At 39.6% G+C, this 22,069-nt stretch overlaps 1 protein-coding gene across 13 annotated transcripts in view; it reads left to right on the top strand.

The window, feature by feature from the left end:
• Positions 1-10,714: 10,714 nt before the first annotated feature.
• The window catches only part of RBFOX1 (RNA binding fox-1 homolog 1), a 1,498,714-nt gene continuing 1,487,359 nt past the window's right edge, over positions 10,715-22,069 (top strand). For all 13 annotated transcript variants that reach the window (XM_068908988.1, XM_068909002.1, XM_068908998.1 and 10 more), the window contains exon 1: positions 10,715-11,078. In XM_068908988.1, the coding sequence (XP_068765089.1) occupies positions 10,854-11,078 (225 nt within the window). In that variant the 5' untranslated portion in view covers positions 10,715-10,853. The remainder of the gene's footprint in view (positions 11,079-22,069) is intronic.

The following is a 22,069-nucleotide window of genomic DNA, read 5'->3' as shown; positions in this document are numbered from 1 at the left end:
TTAACGTTCTGTTTTAACATATTCAGTAGGGGTCTCCCACTACAGGTGTGAATCCAGAATTGCTCTGCTGCAGCAACTACATAGTTCTAGATAGCTTCTTGTGTAAGTGAACACTGGCTTCCGGCCTGTGTTTTAATATGAGCCGCTTAGAGTGATAGTCTATAGCTCTGTTCTCCAAAAAGAGTGACTGCTTAATGCAGCTGCATGAGAACTGGACGTTCAAATTCCTCAAAAGATCTTGGGTGTCGTTATCCATTAAATGGAAGACTGAAATTTGTTTTAAAAAAAAAAAACTTGGGCAAGGTGATGGGTATAGTTATTACTAATAACTGCCCATTTAATAGATGCTTGACAAGCTTATTTGAAGGGTGAATAGGCTTGGAGATGGTGAGAGAATAATATGAAAGGAGGAGACATCAAACAATGTGTTGCATATACATAAGGCAGGCCACAGAACAAACAGCAATTACTTTGATTAAAAATTCATATTCATCTCATTGTTCAACTTGCTGCCATATTCTGGCCTGTAGGCATACTGGTGACTTTAAAACAAACCAATTCAGCCAGTTAAACACTTGCTTTCTCTACCCTCATTAAACATTACAAAGACGCAGGATTATTGATAATGGGACTCTCAGGACTTGGAGATTAAAAATTGCTAAATCAGAAGTCTGTAGTTGCTAACTGCTGGTAGGCAAGATTTTAGTCAAGAAGGACTTCAAGCTGTTACAAAAACTGAGGCAGGAGACTGCTTGCCAGTGTGGGATTTCGTGCCCGGTCTCTGCATCTGAAGTTCACGTTGCAGTAAGGATCATTGGGAGAGAATTCCCATCAGTATAGTGGGTTTGTAGCAGGAAAAGCAGAGGGTTAACGAAGTGAAGAAATGTATTTATTAATAAATACTTTGAGAGAGGGAGCTTAGCTTACATTTGTTGAAACACTTGGTTTGAAGGTGTTTTTGGTTCTAATGCTCTTTAACTAAAGGAGATAAGGAAAGTGGATTAAACTGAACAGTATATACCGTATGTCTATGTGGAACTTTTTTTGAGGCTATTTGGGGAGGACTGAGCCATATTACAGTTAAAATGCCTCTTGTGAACATGCACCAGGTTTATAAAACTCATAAATCTTTCAGGCATTGTCCCACATCTTGACCTGCACAACATTCTCTCATCTCTTCTGCTTTATGAACTAGAAGTGGATGAGAAAACTCTTTCAATATCTGACTGCCTTTAACTCGCCATTGAGCGGAAGAAGTGCTGCTATCAGCCATAGTCATGCATGTCTTGCAAACTGATCTTGAAAGTGGGACATTGTGCTATGATCAAGCAGATAGGGTGACAGCTGCAATGGAGATTGATATGCTAGTCTGTGCAGAATGCAACTCCTAGCCCTGGAAAGAAGCCCGAGGGCGCAAACATTGGGGTGTTTCTGATCCTTCAGTGCAGCTGGTGAAAACAAACTGTGCCGTTTGCTCCCAGAATGACGAGCTACAGAGTGGGGCTGTCTGTAGGGACCGTGGCTCATGAGTGCTTACTGAAGTTCTGCCTTATTTCTGCAAGATTTGTGTGGGGATTTTGATGCGTGGTCAGTCTAAAAGACTTAACAATCGGTAACATATATATGTATTTTGCATATATACACTTGCATCCAAGTGTTCTTTCTAAGCTGCAGTCCTTCCCCTCAGTGCACATAGCATATAAGGAAGATGCCCTGCTATGCTATTATGGGAACGAGGAGCAGGATTGCTGTCTTTTGCCAAATCTTATCCATCACGTGTTGTCTGCAAGGGGCTGTTCTGAAGCTGCCAGGAGATGGCACAGAGAATACGCTCTAGTTCCAACCTGTTCGTGAACGGCTACAGCGCCTTTTGCAAATACGTAGATCCCCCTCTAGTATCTTTTGAAAAACTTGCTGAAGGTTTGGAGTCAGACTCCTAGAAACCCAAACGCCTCAACAGTTCTAGACACAGATACCACTTTAGTTTATATGATGAGATATTGCTTGCTAATATGTTTTCATATGTATGCAATACAGCAGCCACTATGTAACTAGGTTCTTTCTTTCTCTGCTCCTAGTACAGAACAGAGTGTGTTTATAGGGAAAACTGGAGAGAGTCTTCCATCTTGCTTCAAGAGGGTGATCCATTTTGCCTTTAAAGGGAAACCATGCTACCTTTTTTCCATTCAGACCCACCAAGCTTTCTGTTTTCAAGGGATACCTATGGAAAACATTTGTTTACAGGTTTTTCTCTATGATATGTCAATATAAGCTGCCAGTCAAAGTGATTTTGATGAAACTGTTTGAGTGTCTACTCACCCTGTTAGTCCATAGCAAATGTTATTCCTGGAGCTATTCATGCCACTGCTACCACTCCTTGTCATGTAGCTTGGGACAAATGGTAGCAAATGACTTCTGCACTCTTAGAAACTATGGGGAACAAATTAAAGAAGGGAAGAGGGCATGTCTAGGTATAAGAAAATGTTTTGGTGTTTTTCTGGACTAACATTGGGTAGGAAATAAATGGGAGAGGGAAGAGGATCTATGTTGAGACTTGAACAACAGAAGTAGTTGAGTGTTTCTAATATCTTTTAAGATGCTGGGAAGAACTTACCTAGGCTTTAGACTTGTGCCATTGTAATAACCATTTCTATTTGAGCTTTAGAATAAGAGTGGAGGGCCATAGCTGGAGGAGCGGAAAAAACAAAACAAAACAAAAATCTTGTTTTCCCTCCTTCACGTATATGTTAAAGAAGTTACTGAAATGTATGGAAAGATCTATTATTTTCCATAGCTTGACAACCAAAAAAAAAAAAAAGAAAAGAAAAGTGGGGTGCCTGTTGGCAAGGTTGCACTACTCTTCTCAACTTCACACAGGAGAAACTGAAAACAGAACTAGAAAAAAAAGCTTTTGATCTAGTTAAGTAAGTCCAGAAACAGAATTTCTAAGGGGTGCAAAGTTTGGAAACAGGTGTCGAGAAATCTAAATTATCTTGTTATATTCAAAATAGAAATACTTGACCTGACTTTAGTGCAAGAGAGGGGCAACTGAAAATGAACAGAAACCTTTTTTCCTCTTTTTTAAAAAAAGGCATTGCATGCTGCTTGTTACCTGTCCAACATTAGCGTTAAGGGAGGACGCACTGTGGAGCAGAACTTTGGCATCTGGAACGAAAGAGGAACTAGGCTGTGCATGTGAGTAAGGAAGAACAATGTACCTTATTCCATTGTATGGGAGTGTAATGGCCTTCTTATGTAAACACGTATTCCAGGCAACAACATGCAACCGTATATATAATAAATTTTAGTCCCCTCTGATTTTGCTTCTGATCACGTGCTCAGATTTCTGGCAGCAGATGTTGTTGAATGCATAAAGTTAGGCGGGAAAACAAAGAAGGTGCTAGGATGACTAGAGCTTTAGGCATATGAATAATGGGAATGTTTGTTGTTTGGGACTCAGCTAGACTAAAGGCTGGCAAGTTGTTATGTAAACAAGCTAGTAAAAGATGTTCCTGACACATCTACTCTGTGCTATAAACAATGCAATCAGTGCCTCCAATGTTTGTCAGTGAACATAAAACAACATAATAAGGAATAATGAAATATTTACAAGCTTTTTAGGAGTAATTAGAATGATGAGATAGAGTTTAATGTGGGAGCAATAGCAAAATAAATGAAAAATTAATTTTATGTGTGGAGTTCACTTTAAGACTTTAAAAAATAACTTGTCCTCCTTTTAGCGGTGAAGTGTGCCAAGTTACCAGATTAGCGTAAACTTAAGATTCAATTCTCTTCCCATTAAAGTAATTTTACAAGTAGGTAACTTGTCTGATGTTGCTCTTCTTTTATCAGAGCATACATGAAAAGAGAGCTGAGCTTTTACTGCTGATTATATTGCCTTTTCTTTGGCAGGACTGGCATTTTATGTTATCTTGCAACGCGAATAGACTTAGAGAGCCTGTGCTTTCACTGAGAAGGCATACATTAGAGGGCTATAAATCGGAAGCTTAGCCTTACATTGGCTTGCAAACTAAGGTGAGCTAAGGGAATGCAACAAGTACTCCATTAAATAAAACATCATAGTGCTCCAATATAAATGTCATTCTGAGGTAATTCCTATCCTGTTACTCATTGATGAGACACTAAAATCTATGAATACTGAACTTCTACCTTATGGTGGTTGTGAACTGTTGAGTTGAATTACCAAATCACTTGAGACTCATCTAATTCTGCTCATGCTGAAAGTGCTTGTTTTCTATAGGAGTGCAATTGGGTAAGGATAAGATTTTTTGGAGAATTGCATCTTCTTTGCCTTTTTGGACCATCTGCCCTTGAAACTTTCGTGGAGCGCCGCTTCCCTAGAAAGTTGACAAAAGGACCATTGCAACACGTAAACTCTGAGTAATTAAGCAAGATGCATGTAATGCATAGGCTCCATCCTGGCACTCTCCATGTGGGGAATTCTGCCATCTGAACAGAAAAAAGTCATAAGCTGTTGGTACTTCAGTTGCTTATTTATAAGATGTATACAATGATTTAATGAACCTTCTTTACATCTTTAACATTAAGTTAAAAAACTTAATAAGCAAACATTAGGAAAGTCTTTGCAATATTTAGTATAGGTTACCGCACTTCTATCCACTGCTGTCTTGGGGAATTGGAGTGAGACCTTTTCCTTTTTGCAGCTTAGTAGGCATTCATGATTGAGAGCTTTTGGCTGTATGTAATAACTTTTAATTCAGTTGAAGGTACAGGCATGGGATGTGATACAGGGGCTTACAGGAAAGGGTACTTTGTTATCTTCAGAGTAAAAAGACTTTTCTGAGTTGAAGCTGTAGATGTAACACCGGGAAAAGTTCTAGCTTGGCTAAGACTGAGTCTTACCATGAAGTGAGGAGAAAAGGCAATGGTAAGTGAAATGCTTAATAATGCCTTCCACGTTCTTAATGTAAGAATTAAATATGAAACAAATTTTCTCAAAAGGTGTACAATGTGCCAAGAGCTACTGTGGAGCTGACAAATGAGGCTTCTTAAGACTGTGTGGAATAATAAGGATATTGACACAATCATAGGTGCCAAGTCTAGTGATCAACAGTAAACAAATCTCAACCAGACATGCTACAAGTAAAGGCACTTATTGTTTACTGTAGTGCTGTGGAATTATCAAGAGAACTCAGGGGTGGTGGGGGGGAATAGGTAAAATGCTGCTATTTTAATGATGAGCTTTGAATTCCAGTTACTGCCTTTAATAAGGCCTCAGTTCTGATGTCACTAGTGAATAACCTGCATGACTCATTAGTTATCTGCTTGGTGGGCATAGTAGATGACCAGGTCCGTTTACAAAACGAAGCAGGTACGAGTTAACTATTGCATTTAGAATTTGGCTCTCTGCTCCAATGAACTATGTGCTTAACTAGATATTACTTATCGCTTACATAGAACATCAGTATGTTGCATTAAAGAGCTGCTTACTGCTGTTGCAGCCTCTGAAATACTGGTCCAAATCAAGTTGTGAATATGTAATGTCAGAAAGTAGATAACGGGATTTTTTTCTTTTATATAGAAAACGGTTATAACGGCCAGTGTACACTTTGCAAGTAATACTTGTTCAATATTGCAAAATTCTTCTTGTTACAATGCAGATGAATGGTAAACAGTTATCATATGAATAGCAAGGTGCAGAGACTTGTGTCATGTGCATACCGCATTGTTCCTCATCTGAAGGAGAGTGAAGATCATCCTCCATAGATCACTTTTCATTTGATGACTATGTATCTTGCTGCTGAAGTTGCAGATGACAGTGAATTCTGCCAGTTCTGAGAATGGCCCTTGCTTTTGGAAGCTACTTGAACAACCTGGCCTGAAACCAGATTCATTTTACATCTGCTGTTTTGCCAACTTCACATAGACACTACCTGCCTTGCTTGCTTTTTAGGCCAGTATCTAAAGAGAAGTTTTTGAATACCGTTACTGATGTTTTCAGCACTTCTGTACACTCACGATAGGTCTTTTTTGGTTTCTCTGAGTTACCAGAGAAGTGGAAGTAGTTAAATTCTGCTTGTCAAATCTACTACATTTTGCCTTTTTTATTTCTTTTCAACTTTTATTTTCTACTAGGGTATTTAATGAATCATAAGAATACAAGCAGTCCTAGATCTCAGTATCCTGATTTGGATCAAAAATGTCATGAGATATTAGAAAAAAGAAGGTGAGTCTTACAGCTAGTAGCTGTGGGATAGGTTATGATATTTATGATATTGCCTAAAGCAATAGTTATTGTAGTTAAAGCAGTCTGAGGTAGCTTGGATGCCCACTTATAAGTGTTTTTGTTTTTTTTTATCTTAGTCTCAGTGAGTCTGCAAAAATGCACTTAACACTGGAAACAAATGTTGCATGAATCGGAAGTGTTTTATTTATTTTTGGAATATCCTACCTTCATTAGTATTATTTTATAATATCCTTAGTCATCCAAATATGAATGTAAGCTTACTTCTCTGGTATTAAATTCTAATAAAAATGTAATTCTGAAAAATAGGAAGGGCAGATATATCTGCATAGTCACTAGAGGAAGAAGCATACTGGGGGAAATATGAGTGCAGAAATTTGCTTTTTTGAAGAAACTATTTAAAGTGGCAGATGTTGTGCCTTTATTTTTTGATAGTCGCATGCAGTCCCAAGTTCGGTCAGAGCCTCAGGCCTTCCTCCTTACCTAGCCTCTCCCTCTATCTCTAGCCCTTGCACGCTCCAGCTGCTGCCAGAGCCACATGCTCAGCAGTCCTGTTCTTGTGCTGCTGGCCAGAGATCCTCAGTGGGAATTGCCCTTCCCACCTCTCCCCCAGCCCCGATCTGTGCCCTGGTTCCTCATGTCCCAGGCCCATGGCTGCCAGGCAGAAACTGATGGAGGCTTGGCTTCCTGGCAGGAGGTAGTAGGGGTCTCCTCACTCCTGCTACCACTAGTGGCTCAGCCTGGCTTGTTGCTGCACAGAGCAGCGCTGTGCATGCATACGTAGAGTGTACCCAAACCAGTCTGTAGCCACTAGCCCCACTTGCCTCCCAGCCACTGCGCCTGGTAAGCATTTCAAGTAAGCATTAATTTTTTTTTTCCTCTGTTAAAGAGGACACCACTGTCAGAGAGGGTAAACAAATGAGAGACAAAGGTCAGAGGGAATTTCATAGTCGCTTGTTGAGACGCCTATCCCAGGACATGTTTATGTGTCTTGCTACTGATGGCTCAGTACAGTGCCCTGGGATGCTCAACATGCCTATTGTATTATACTTACTGTGCCTTACAGTCCAAGAACAGATGCTGACCAGCATTGGACTGCCTGCAGGGGATGATATTGTGCGTAATACTTGTGGATGTTTGGCTGTTCTCTTTTGTTGTTGATATTGTTGCAATTTCTAGCAATGATTCCAAGCAGGAATGTCTTGAAATCAGGTTGTATGAGACTTCCTGGGGGCTCAAAGCTCTTGGCTACTTAGTTTGGCATCCCTTCCTGGTTGATGGCCTCCTGGAGTTAAGCAAGTTGTGTTAATTGCTCCATTTGGCTCATGATCATGTGAAGAATTCTGTGAGGCATGACTTGAGAGCATGGGACTTGAAATCTAAAAATGCTCGTTCGATAACAAGTGACTCCAGTCAAAACATTAGGCCAAGTATTGACCCCTCAGGTAAGGTGAGAGGGAAGGAATATGGTGAAGACACTAGTTATTAAGCTAAAGCTATCTAGTCAAGTCAGAAGGTTGTGCAGTAAATCAGGTTGCCATTAAGCAAGGACCATAGCAGGACATAATGGAGACAGCCAGATATGCTGAAGCATTGACTCTTCTCCCAGGTTGGTCACTTTGTCCTCTTCTGCCATTTTTAATGACCTGAAAGATTTAGATTCTGATCCTGCAGTGAGCTCTGTGCATAAAACCTGGTGCTCCAGTTTAAACTTATTGCAGGAGTTCAGGATAAGGTAATGTAATTGAGAACGGTTGATACCAGGGCCTCTTTTGGTGCAAGGTGCTGTACAAATATAAAATGTAGCAAGGAACCATTCTTGCCACAGAGCATTTGCAAGCTAAGTAACAGGAAAGAAAGGCCTGTTACAGCCTGCCCTCCCTCAAGAACCACCAGAAAATGTTTGCTCTCCTGCCATTTCTCCTTTCCGTAGGCATGAAGAAGTTGACGTTTCAAAAATATTTGGTTTCAATTAGCAAAAAGCCCACAATATCTGTCCCTGTTTTCTAAGACATGCAAATTTACAGAAGTTATGGTTCACAAACAAGGAGCCAGGTGTTTTATTTTTTTTGACTTTGGAAGAAGCAGACTCCGCGTACGAACGAGGGAGCCTGGGGACACAAGTGTGCAAGGAGCTGGGCAGCCACCAGCTGCCTGAGACCTGGCTGGGTGGTCACTGAGGCAACCTGTGTGCCTGCCTGGTTCTACTTCAAACACAAAAAAAAAAAGCAGTGCTAGAAGTGGCATGTTCTCGCAGAGCATGTAGGTTTTACCAAATGAATGCTTTTGGATGGAGAACTGCTCTACCAGAAACTGAGGCAGGCTGCTGTTCAAATACATTATCTGCCAGAACAGTGCAATAGTCAAAACAGGACAAACTAATGGCAGGCTTATTTTTGTCTTTTAGTATTTTAGGTAAGGTTGGAGAGAAAGGGAGTAAGCTAAGTAGAAATCAAAAACAGGGTTAAAGGACGTGGTGGGACAAATGCGGTGGAAAAAGGGAGCAGGTGTGAGTGGTGGGAGAGGTAGGAACCTTGAATGTAAAAATGATGTGACTTTGGTGAGCTCTCCACAGAGGAAAGCTTCGGGCTGTTGCAGTCTGACCTGCCCCTGCTGGTTAGAGGTACTCTTCCCAAAATGTGGGAGGCATTACGGCAGCTGCGGAACTCTTGCAACAGCTCCATGCCAGAGGGAAAGGTTGAAAAGGCTGGAGATAAGTATTGGAAGAAGCTGTTAATCAGTAGGGAAAGAGGGTAGAGGATTTTTGTGAGTAAATAAACAGTTGTGCATAGGGGAGCTGTTTTTCTGCGCAAAATTCGTACTCTTTCCTGTTGCTGCTATTGATGGGAAGCCTGAACAGTTTGTTTCAAAGCTTTCCTTTTCTCCTGAGCTCGTATATTTGCGTGGGAACTCATGGATCTGAGAAGTGGAGGAGGAGATGTATGAATCTGTGCTCCTCCCCTCAGCTACAACGCACCTCCTCCTGCAGTAGCTGCCTGGCTGTGCTCTTGCTGACTCTTGTCAGCCAGTCTCTTGTTGCTGGGAGTTTATTGAAGAGGATCAAACGTCTCACTAGGGCAGGTTACTTCCATAAATCATTAATCATGAGTGGACATGATGCAAAAGAGAAGGCCAAGCTGTGGAATTATAAGGTTATAAGGCCTATATGTTGAGTTAGCGTCATTCAAAAAGATTAGCAGTCTTATTTTTCCTCCCTGGAGCCCACTTGGCTTGTGTTCAGCCAGACTTGAAAGTATTTTCAGCTCGCAAGCTAGACTGAGGTGAATGCCCGCACCTTTCAAACAGCAAGTTTTATTGGCAGATCTTGAATGGCTCCAGTTCTGGGAGCTCATACCTGCTCATCTCGGGTCTGCCCATCAGCGCTGTTCCTTGTGCTTCTGCATGGAGGTCGGGTTGTCTTAGGTTATCGATACCTGTTAAGATGCCTCTGCTTGCTGTCTGTGCTTGAATAATTAACTGACTGCTACTTGCTCAAAGTAGAGTCTGCTCAGTAATGTTGATGAACTTGGTGTTGGGGGACAGACTAACTCTCTCTAACTCCATCTGACTCTTGGGAGAAGTTTTTTGCTGAGCGTTGAAAAACTGGACGTTTCTATTAGATGCATTCATACACAACTGAATGTTTGGTCACTGCTTCTCAAGCTCAGTCCCTTACTCTAAGGCTCTGGGTGGCACAACTCTAGATATTTGTAGAGGGCGTCTTAGAGGCTATTTTCTCTGCAAGATGTAAGGGATCTCACTTAAATCTATAAGTGCTTAAGCAGGAGAAAACAGAACTGGAATTACTTTCCTATTCTGCTTCATATTGCCTTGCATGTTGGAAGAGAGAGGTGAAGCAATATATTATAAGTTAGTGAGAAAACACTGGGTTACTATGACTGTTTGACTGTTTAAAAAAGAAAAAAGGCCTGAGTGAGCAAATAGGATCTCCAAACTGTCATACCGGGACTTCTTACTCTTATTTTTGACAGCAGCTGTAGGAGCAGAATATATTCTGCAATATTGATTGGAGCAATGTGAAATATGGACTTACAAGATGCACAGCTAATTTACAAAGTAAGGACCACCTTAAAAAAGGGGGAAAAATGCCCTAATGAAAGAATTTTGAAAGAAAATTTGCCCAGAATTAAAGCAATCTGTAGCATTTTGTGAGTAATTAGGGTTAAAGAACGAAATGCACTGCATCCCTCAGGGACAGAGGCAAACTTGGGTTTAAAGGAGGCGCAGCAAATATTCTGTACGTTAAAGAAAGGCAATTACTCTGGATCCAGTAGAAGAGAAAACAAGGGTTTGGCGAAGTCAGCTGCAGGAGAAGGGTGCGTGCGGTCAGTGTGAGCAAGGCTGGCGCTGTGGGTGCGCGGTGGTGGCGGGCGGCGCCGTCCCGGCAGCGCCGCCCGCGGCCGGCAGAGGGCGGCAGAGAAGCGGCAGCGCCGCGCCGCGCCGCCCGCGGCTGGGAAACACCGGCTCGGTTTTTAAGAGGAGCGAGAGCACATCGGAGCTCTCAGAAGCCAAATCTCCTCCAAAGGGACAGCTTCACCAGTCTTTAAATTAAGAAATAAAAAACAAAAAAGAGAGAGAGAAAAAGTGCAAAACATTTTTTTAAAAAATGTCAAAGCCCTGTGGCAGCCCAGAAGACGTGGTGAAGCAGCGGAGCAGAGATGGGAAGATGAGGAGGGAGGACGTGGATGATTCCCAACCTGAGGGGAAGAGGTTGAAGCTGGGGGATGAAGGAGGAAACACTGGGAAGGACAGAGCAGCAGCCCCAGAAGAAACGATGCCCGGTCTGGGCAGAGAAGAGCCAGTGCCTGAGGCAGCTGGTGAAGGCAAAAGTGTAAGTGAGGATGCTCAGCTCTGAGCTGGAAAGGGGGAAGGGACCGTGAGGTTTCCTTTGAAATTATTTGCCAGCCTAAAGTTGGTAACTGGGCGTCAAGTAGTGTAGGAGAAATGTGATCAAGCATCCCATCTCACTGGGACTGTTGCTGTTTGGTTTCATTTTCTGGCTAGATGCTTTTCAGTGTAGGAGTTTGTATTTTACTTTGGCTCTCACCATTCCCTGCTTGTAAAACATATGTGGTAGAGAAGTAATTTTTTTTTTATTTGAAAGAATATTAACTGCTAAAGCTTGTTTTCAGCTCCCTATTCCTATTTAGGGACAAGGTAACAGCTGGTATATTGAATTGGGCATTTGGGGTTGTTTATCGATCTGTGCATTCAGGCTTTCCGCTACATTCATTTGGTGGGATATGTTTTTACAGCCAGGGCTGGGGTAGACCTCCAATGAACAAGGAGAGGAGAGTGGGTAGCACTACGGGGAGATCTTGGTGAGACAGCAAATCTCATCTGCTGAGACGTCCCAAAAAAGAGAAAGCTGCTGAGTGGTTGTCTGTATAAATATATCTGTTATGAGATCTTCAGAGAAGGTTAACTTTTTTGGTATGTCTGACTGGTTATTTAGTTCAGCTGCTGTGCTTGTCAGCAGGTTTTTGATTCCCAACCAGCTGAAGCTTTTCTTCTTGCAATCAGACAAAGTAATTTTCTTCTTGCACACGTACTAGCTGCTTCCCTCAATTTAAAACAAACAAAATAAAAAAGCAACATCTTGTGTGTAGGTGTTTCCTGCTTAAGTCTTGGTCGTAAAGTGGGAGTATAGCTTTAGAGTTCACTTGAAGTTTGGTTTATAGTTATTTAGAAGTTCTCTGAAATGTGTTTCTTCCCTTCTCCCTGCCCCCCTCCCAGCTTCCTGAGTTAAGATGTTCTTTCTCAACGAATGAAGAATCAACTGAATGTTTCACACTTGAGTAGAATTTATATTTTAAATACTCTGACAGGTAATTTACTAAGTTCGTCCTCGTGGAAGGTCATTTCTGTAAATGCAATAGTCTGCCTGATTCAGAAAAGTATTTAAAATATGTATGTATATAGAATGCCAGCTTATGCAAGCAAAAGTCTCTCCAACAGTCCATGTAGCTGCAAATAGGTACCTTTGGTACCAAGTCTGTTTTGCTCTTCTGATGTTTATAAAAGCATACTGTATATAACTGTGAGTTATCAGAGCATCATTTGTACTGGTCTGATAACAATTCTTAAGAGATGATTGATTCCCACCTCCAAAGATGTGCAATACATGGGCTCAGGTAATTGGTCAAATCAAAGTCTTTACTTTCAGAAAAACAGATTTAAAAACATGGAAGGCTTACAGATTCTTTCCATTTGATGATAAATATCCATATCTGAATACCACTATGGGTTGGAGTACAGCTCTTTTTGATAGTACATCTTGGTTATAATAATTAGGAAATATTGCAGAATAAGCTTTAATTGGACCAGTTTCTTTTGTCGTTTGGGGACAGACTATTAAAACAGAGACTATATTAGAATGGTGCTTATCCAAATAATTAGGCTCAGCCCCATCTGTGAGGCTCTGTTTAGTACCCTGCTAATTCTGTGGTGTTACAGGAAAGTTATGTGGAGATGAGTAGCTTTCCTATTTTGGTTCTCTCAGATGAGGACCCATGTATTTCTGCTCCAGTACTGTGTTCTGTTGACTTTTCCATAGGGGATGTGCTGAAAATACAAAGCAAATGTGGTTAAGTGAGCAACTGGTTAACTGTTTATTTTCCACTTAAAACTATTCCTTTAAAATTAAAGTAGGGGTTTGGTTCAAAACTCACCAAAGGTATCCTTTCCACTGACTCCAATAAACTCTTGCTCTGGATGTTGTGCTATGTTTTGCATGAAGTTCTAGTATTTTTCCCCTTGTTTAAAGCAGCCTGCCTGAGTCAGAGCCATTATTAGAAACAAATTGCCCAACATCACAAGGAGCATTGGAAATTCTGTTAACACAAACGTCTTTCTAAAAAAATGATAAAAAATTGTTTAACAATCACTGAAAGCATCTGTCACACTGCAGAGAATGAGCTGTTGGAAAAGAGGGACTCTGTGCCCTTAGGAAGCACTGGAATGACTTCAGTTCTATGTTGAGAAGAATCTCTAACTATTTTAATATTCTTAGCAGTATGGGTAATCAATGTCTGCATTGGAAGAACATTACCTGGTAGTTCCTGATGTCTTCTATTTTAAAGAAGTACGTTAAAAAAATTATAGGCTTTGACTCACTTTGGACTGCTAATAAAAATTCAGCACAATAAGGGGGCTATTTATTTATTCCACTGCTGTTTGTCTGAATCAGCAGCCATTCTTAGATTTAGGAGAAAAAACTACCCAGGTCATCAGCTCTAACTCATTACTCCACTTAGTATGAAATCCTGTATTATGAGAGAACACAGGCACCATCTATATTTTATGCTTGTGAAATGGTGCATAATACTTCTGGGCATTTATTTGGCGATATGTATTTGTAACAGTAGCTGCTGCTGTGCGGAAGTTGGTTGCAGAAGGACATTTCTGCCACTAGCTTCACTGGACAGAGATGTTTTGTGTTTTGCCATGGGAATCAAGGCTGCGTTTGCCAGCAATTAGTTTGCAGTGGTATCTGGAGGGATTCTCTCATTTACTACAAGTAGCTAGTTAATCTAGTATCCTGGGATAAAACGGTAATCATTAATTTAGGTAGCTATCGAAATCAGAGTTACTTCTTGCCTTCTCTTTGTATTACTTTGATGCTTCCCCAATGAGGAAACTACTGTTTTTTGACCTTGCAAAATCTAAGCCTCTCTTTTTTTAAATTTGTATATATAAGCATGCATATATATGTGTATTTCTTTCTGTTTTAGCATCTGAATAAAGTATTTGCTTCAAACCAAATGAAATGTAATATGTATGGTAAGAGTCAACTAAAAATTTCTTATTTGCTACAGTGGTGCAGAATGAGCAGCCAGAGGGGCTTTTAGCAAAAGGTAGAGTTAAAGTATTAGTCGGGATATTGGTAGAACTCGAGTCCATGTGATATAGATGCCCATATCAGTTATTTACATGGCATTATATGGTTGATCGTCACCTAGCCATGCTCCAGCACGTGCTGGAGATGATTAATATTGTATAAAATAGTTACTGAAATAGAAAACATGCAAAGAAAGTAAGCATGCACATAATATTTTTCCTAGACTGTTAGTTCCCTGACCAGCTTATATGAAATGTTCGATCCTTGAGTTATGGTGTATCAGTTTGACTATTAACCATTGGTACTTAAGTGATGTGATATTTCTCGGTCTTTCTCTAACCAACCTGTCAGGCCATATGGCCTGATGAAGACTGGATGTTGGTGCAAGGGTAATTCTGTATTCATAATGCCTGCTGCATTTCAAACCAAACATTTCTCCCCCCAAACGTTTGTGCAAATTTAATAAAATGAGACACTTGTAGATTGAATTCCTGGGTTTGATTTGATTTCTTGAGTGTTCACCTAGTGTTCAGCAGTCTTAACTGTGTCCTCCCTTGCAATGTCACCAGTGCAAAGGTGTGTAGGAGAGAGCACTGAAATGCTTGAACTTTCATTCCTTCAGAAATTTTCAGAAGGAGCCAGTGCATTTGGGGATTAAAGGACTGTTTCAAACTCTTTATAAAAACTGCTTTGTGAAGACTTGGAAAGGAGGCAAGCAGAGAAGTACAGTGAAGAAAAACTGCAACTTTTCATAATTTGAGTCAAAAGCAATATTTTTACTGCAGTTTTGAGATTTTCATGTTGTAAAAGAAAATCTGAGAAAAGTGCATGTAAATCTGTTATTTACCACTTTTGTAGGAGGAAAAAATTGCTTTTCCTAAGCAACTCTAAAGAACTGCCTATACTAAATTGTAGCACATGACAAATCTGGCCTTTTAAATCTCATATGTTACTATATATTTATTTTAAATACACTTTAGATGGGAAGATGAAGTATTCTATGTTAAGTCCTCCTGGCTGCATACAGAACAAATTTAACCCTGCCACATTACTTCAAAAAGTTCTGTGAGTTACACTCCTTTAACATGCATAATCTTTAAAAGCAGATACTTATTTGGCATGAACTTTCTGTTTGTTGAAATATGAGGAAAACTGTCTTTCATGTCGGATTAGGTTTTTAACATGCTTTCCCCACCCTCATCTCTGATTGCATGAGAAATTTGGAATGAAGATGCAGTCCAGTCCCAGTGGCCTTTTTTTCTCTTCTCCACAATGGGAAAATCATGCAATATCTAAAACCCGGATGTCTGGAGTGGTCCTACTGTGGGTAAGAGAAGCCTTGCCTTTTTTATAGTTCTCTAGCATCTGGCCGTTGCTCAGCGTTAAATTGGTAGCAGGCTCGTTTGATGAGAATGTTCTTCAGCTCTTACCTGGTGAGTGAGTATTCCCAAAGGGTAGAAAAATACGCCTTAGAAAGCCAGTCATTTAAGAAGCTGTTTCTCAGTAGGCAAGGAAGAGTTCTCTAATAGTTAAGATACCAGCTCGGAACCTAGAACACCTAATGTTCAATTCAAGATCAGTGTTTCTTCATGCAAGGGACCGGCCTGGATCAAATATCAAATTGCAAGCTACTTAAAGTCCAACTGAGGCTATAGGAGCTGAACTTGGATTCACTGCAGAAACTTTAGTTATGTGCCTTCAGCAGCCTGAGCATGATATTAATGCCATGCAGCACTTGAGGTAAATAGCAAAGATATAGTGAGGCACTAGGGTATGTGAATGATGTTAATCTAGACAAATGAAATGCACATTTATTATCTTTTATGTTTATCCCAGGTTATATGAAAAACTGTCCACAGCACTTGAGAAATAGTTTGCGGCCCAATAACTCAAGTCTCTTTCATGAAATATGTGCGTCAGCCTAGAGTCAAGTCTAAGGAATCAGTTTGAAGCTTGACAGTTTGTGACCTTTCTGTGCATTGCCAAGCAACTTTACACTGTGTTAATGCAGTTTCTCATATAGATTTTATTTTTGTTTTATAAAATTTATTTGCTCCTTAGAGTTAGTTTATTAGAAAAACTTGTCTTTGTATGTATATGGCTTTGTGCTCTTGATCATATTTATGAATATTTTTTTGAAGGGGAGTCATAATGTTTAGACAGGTAGAACCTTAATAAATCATGCAGTCTATCTTTTAGCCAGTGCAGAAATGTTCCCTATAAGTACATTTTGCAATGGTTTGTCTAGTCTAATTTCAAAAAATACCAAGAGATGGGGCTTTCACCACTTCCCAGGGGATGCTGTTCCACAGTCTAATAAATCTTATTGTCCTATTTTATGTTTTGCAGTGCCATTTATTTTGAAGCTCAGGCACAGCAGGCTGGTGAAAGAACTTGAAATATCTCAGATATGGTGCTAAATTTTTTTGCAGAAAAATATCTGTATTTCTCAAATGCAAAACACAATGCATTTGGCAACTTTTTTTTTTTTTAAACTGGCAATTGCATGCCAATCCAATATAAGTATTTGTATTTTGCCCACCGTTGATTTATCCATCAGTGATATATCTCAAACTACTGCATTTAATCAAATTGATAGTTGATGATTGTATGTGAAACCTCCCTGTCTTAAAAGGAAATCTTAACTGTCCATGTACAGGCGTAACTGAAACTTAAAAGCTAACCATATTTAGAAAAAAAAAGTATGCAAATTTGAAAATACTAGCTTTTATTCATTTGCTTACTGGAATTGTTGATGTAATTCTGCAATAGTTGATGTAAGTTCTGCAACCTAAACTGTCCTTTATCAATACCTTACAAGGTCACTTGCTGTAACTGAAGCACTAGCTGTTTGTAGAGTTTATAAAGTAGGAAGTGATCTGCTATGGTTTGTGTTATGCTGATTAGGTCTTGGTTATTGTTTTTATAAATAGTGAAATTAGCTGCTGTTTAATATTTAGGCTGTTATAGTGAATGTGTAAGATAGGATACTTCAGAAGTTTAGCTTTAGTCTTTAATTTTGTTTGGCTCATGTTGCAACCTAATCAGAATGCACTGAAGGTATTGCAGATAATACAGAAGGTGATAAAATCTCCTCCTTTCTCAAACTGAGCTACGCACCTACTTTACAAAGTTGCGTGGTACTTGGGAGGCCAATGTGAAATCTTAACAAGGTATTGCAAATTCTGAATGTGGTGCTATCAAAACATCATAATAGATTGTTCCAAAGAGAGAGAGCAAGTTAGTTTAAAATTTTTTTAGCTCTTCCTGAGAAATAAGTGGCAAATAAAGCAATTGTAAAACTGAAATAGGAAGCAACATGCAAGTACATATTAAGTACGTAAATTGGAAGACAATGAAGTAACTGGTGGTTGATGAACTGCGTTCAATCAGTTACTAAACTTTGCTACTTTTAGGCAGAGTAAACCTTAGCACGAGAAGACGTCAGACTGACGAGCGTGACTGAAGAGTGTGAGCGGCAGAGGAGTTACAGCAGGTTTGAAGCAGAGCACAGTGTATGAAGTGACTAACTTCACTGAAAGCAAAAAAAATTGGAGATTTTGAACTTAGGAAAGAGTTATTTTTTAAAGAATCCTTCTTGTATCTTTGATGCAGGCTGTTGCATGCTGCGCCCTGGGTCCCTGAATATATTTATTTTAGCAGAGGAGCATATTGTTTGGAAAATGTGGGGATATTTGCAGTAAGACAACTGATGGAAGTGACAAAATACTTCTGACAAAATATAGGTCCAGAGAGAACCCCCAAATAAATTGGCAGGTCAAAAGATCAGAGAATGATTCCCTAAGCACGACAACGTGTATGAGGTTCTGTCTGTTCAGTTACTAGTTTTTTAACGTTTCCAGGTTAAAGGTTTCATTCAACAAAAATATCTAGCTCAAAGACTAAATTATGGCTCTTCAATGCTAGTGTTGTTCCAGTTTCACATAGGATTGTAAAAATCATCTCCCTTGTGGATAGGTGCATAAATGACTTGAAAAGCAAATGCCTTGGGAAAATGCAAGTTGTTAAACAGAATTAATCAGAGCATATGTTTGTATTTGTATTCAAGGTATTCTAGTAGACCATTTAGCGGATTTAGTATTAAGCCACAGTGAAACTTCATGTGCTAGAGAAAAAGTGGCACGTCCTTCAAGGAGTGCCTTTTAAATAAGTTATTTTTTATGATTTCAGTATGTTTCTACAGGACATCTAATAAAGTAAGCTTGCATGAAATTTCAGAGAATATTTCATGAACACTTTTACTATTTTAGGTGACCTATTTATGTTTGTGGAATGTTGTGACCATCTAATATTTCAGAAAAATAATATTTCTGCTCTGAGGAAAAATATTGAATTTTCTTATAAAGGTAGAGCTTTTTTTTCTTTCCCACAGTGGGTGCATATTCACTCAAAAGTTGTGCGTCAAGAAAAGCCAAAGGATTTTGAAGTCTTCCACGTACTGTGCAAACGCCTGGAGGACAGTGCTAAAGTTGTGCTCTTTGCACTTAAAGCATTTATTGTGACTACTTTTTTTTCAGGTGCTGTTAGGAGTAGTTATTACAAATAGTTATGTAAATAGATTGTCTAACCAGTGAGACCAGTGGAGACAGCTAACTCATTAGGTAAGTGCAAAATAATCTTCTGGAGGACTGAAAAGAAACAAAATGAATGTTTTTAATAGTTGGTCATAGGACAGGTAGAAGTGGAAGACTCCAGAGTAGAAGTTCAGACATTCAAGTTCAAGCTATTTTATTTTACAAGCTTTACTGTCCCTTCTAGGATGTAATGTCTGAGGAATCTCTCTCTGCTACAGAGAGCAAAGGATAGCATATGGTGTTTGTGGTGCTTTCTGTAACATGCAGAAACTTTGTCTTCTTGTTAGTTGATAACAGTAGTGATACATTTCACAAGAAAGAACTTAGCAGTCAGTATTAAGGGGTCTGATCCAAATCCCGCTGAAGTCAACTAGTCTTCAGAATTTCTCCTGGAGTCTGCACGTTTGGAATTTGGTTCCGTTGCAGCAGGACTTTGCTGCCTACTGTCAGCGCTGAAAAGTAAGCGCTTCTGCCTTCTGTAGAGTCCCAAGGGATGCAGATAATGTTGCCCTTCTTCCAAAGGAAAAGGTTAAACATAACTAAGACAGTTGCTACTGTCGTGCTCTTCAATATTACACAGATCTACTTTCTGTCTTTACTTGGAGGTAGGGCTCACATCTTGATAGGGTCATAGAAACTTAAATCACATCACTGTGATATATGGCAATATGACCAATGTTTGGTGGCTCCAGAATACAGAAAGAGCTTACACTTTAGGCTTTTTGAGGGAAACGTGCTCCAGCTGAGCATCTCAACATCATTTTGAAACAACTCACTAAACATCCAATGCAGTGCTTCCTTTGACAGTGTCAGAGAAGTGTTTCCCCTGGAACTGCAACATTTGAAGCAGCAACTTCAAGGAGATAAAATGAAATGAGAAATTAGCTGCTTCTGTTTCAGAACTGAAAGAGAACTTGTGCCCTAAATACAGCGGGTTTTTTTGTTTCTTTCAGTTAAACTAATGAAATATGTGATTTCTCCTTACAAAAATTGCCTGCTTTTAGCTCACAGCAATGCATTGCTGTTCCTGGACCTATAGCTCTTCTAGACCAGCCTAGCTGTTATTAAGTTGGTATTTTATATTCTATCCAATGACCTGCTCTTATTGGGAGCTGTTAAATGCACAGCAGAAAGCAGTAATATGATAATATAGCATATTTAACTACGTAATTGGTCCTCAGAAAATTAGAGAGTGTATATTACACAGTCTGCGTAGAAGATGCCTCTGAGCTTCCTAGAACTTGGTAGAGATGACTTCTTGACCTGCAAAAGATCTTAAACTAACATCTGGTTCAATAAAAAGCCTTGATATTTCTCTTGTAATTGGCCTCCTGATTTGGTTGTGGACTGACAGTACTGTCAATGGTCTGCTCAACAGTGCTTATGCACTGCAATGTCATTTAACTGCAAACAACTTGGAGACGCTTCCAACAGGATTTCATGGCCAGTTTGCTTCATATCAGTTTCCAAACATTTATGAAAATTGTAGTCTTCAATAACTGTTTCCAAAAGACAGCAGATGAGCTAGACAAAACTGAAAACACTATGCAGATGGTTGCAAATCATTTTCTGGCTCACTGCAAGTCTTTGCAAATAGTCTGGAGATAGAATGGAATATTTTGCAATACATGAATATATTGAGAAACAGTTTTATCTATGTCCTTTCTGTATGTGTGGGTAAATTAAAAGCACAGATTTAAAGGTTGCAAATACTTTTGTTGGACTACTGAGAAATAAATTAACTAGTCATGTGGAAAAAAGATGAGATCCGATCTTAGAAATGTTAAAGGAGCTGAAGGAATACAATAACAAACTGTTAGACTATGGGTCACAGATTTGTCTGCATGATATTCATGACTACATTATATTATGACTCCAAGCTATATTAACCTGGACAAGAGGGAGCTTCTAGTTTTGGGATGCTGGATCGGAAAGTCTTGAATAACAGAGATGCTAGGACTGCGTGCTAGACACCCATGAACATTTGGGTCAGACCATTCATTCATTTCGTTGTAAATAACTGTATTTGACAAAGGAAAGGACAGCGTAATAAAGATGACAAAACAGTTGCTGTATTTCACTCTCTTCCTCAGTCCTCTCAGGATCTCCACATTCTTTAGGACTTTTTTAATTAAAATAGTAATGGCAGGTACTTAATTCATTGGTAAATCAGATCCAAGCTATTTTAGCTAAGGAATGGGCATACTGTAAAATGATCATCTGAGTGTAAAGTCATTTGGCGGAATCTGGATTAGACTCTTTCTCTCCCCCTGCATTCTGAGCATTTGTCTTTTCCTTTTTCAAGTAATATACTTCCATTTGCTGAAGGAAATACTACCTGACATATATGACTTCCCCCTCGTGTCCCCCTTCCTCATCCTCCCCCCTTTCAATACCTAGGAACAAATTGCTTCTTTCATTATTAAGAGAATGACCTTAATCTACTGTGCATGGCTGGATGGGAAAAGTGGCATCTTTCCAGATAAATACATTACTGGATTTCTTATCAAAGTCAGTCTCGGGTGCCTTAAGGTGAAGTGAAGGTCTTGAACTCTCTCTCTTGCAGACATTATATTCTTCAAACATGAAATTGTAACAATTATAGATGACAAAGCCATTTCTAGACGTTTGAAAGTGGTGGGGGGGTGTGTTTGTTTTTTAAACTACTGACACAGGAATGCAGTTACAATAAATTAAAACACATTGGACTCAGCACAGAGACAAATGACCTATTTAAGAAAAAGTAAAATAAAGGGACTAGCCATGTTAAATGATTTCCATATGGCTTAATTTTAGTTCTAGAAAAAGCTGCTTCAGAAACTAGGGAAAGAGATGACCTATCTCTTTAGCATGTCTTTAATTGGCACAACAAAGCATCCTAGTCAGTGAATAATCAGGTATGATTGAACATTCAGCCTGAAGAATCTAAGTCTCTTAGAAAGAAATGTATGCCCAGATCTTGCTAATGATACTGTGGATTTGTGAATACTTCCGTAAGAAAAGAAACTCCTTTGTGAGACATGACCTGGACAGCCGTGATTGTGGTTGTGTTGTGCTGGCTGTAGTGGTGTTGATTTCCAGCCAGGAGGAGCTATCAAGAGTGAATCTACCATACTAGCCAGAGGTTTGTCACTGGTAAAGAATTGCCACATCTGTTTTTTGAAGATGGAAGAAAATCTGCTGCAGAAGACCAAAAGCGATCCATATATCTCAAAAACACTTTGGAAATGCAGGGGTATATTTGGTTCAGAAGCAAGTGGAGAGTTAAAGCTTTTTAGGAGGAAAACAGAGGGAGCATATGGAGCAAGATGCTTTTCCTTGATGTGCTGTGGAGAAACGATTTTAAATGAAGACTGTGGAAGTAATCAAATGTGTTGGGTGACTAAC

The sequence above is a fragment of the Struthio camelus genome, chromosome 15 (assembly GCF_040807025.1).
Source record: "Struthio camelus isolate bStrCam1 chromosome 15, bStrCam1.hap1, whole genome shotgun sequence".
NCBI classification, from domain to species: Eukaryota; Metazoa; Chordata; class Aves; order Struthioniformes; family Struthionidae; genus Struthio; species Struthio camelus.
Note: the sequence above shows the minus strand (reverse complement) of the source record. Positions and strands in the feature narration are given on the sequence as shown.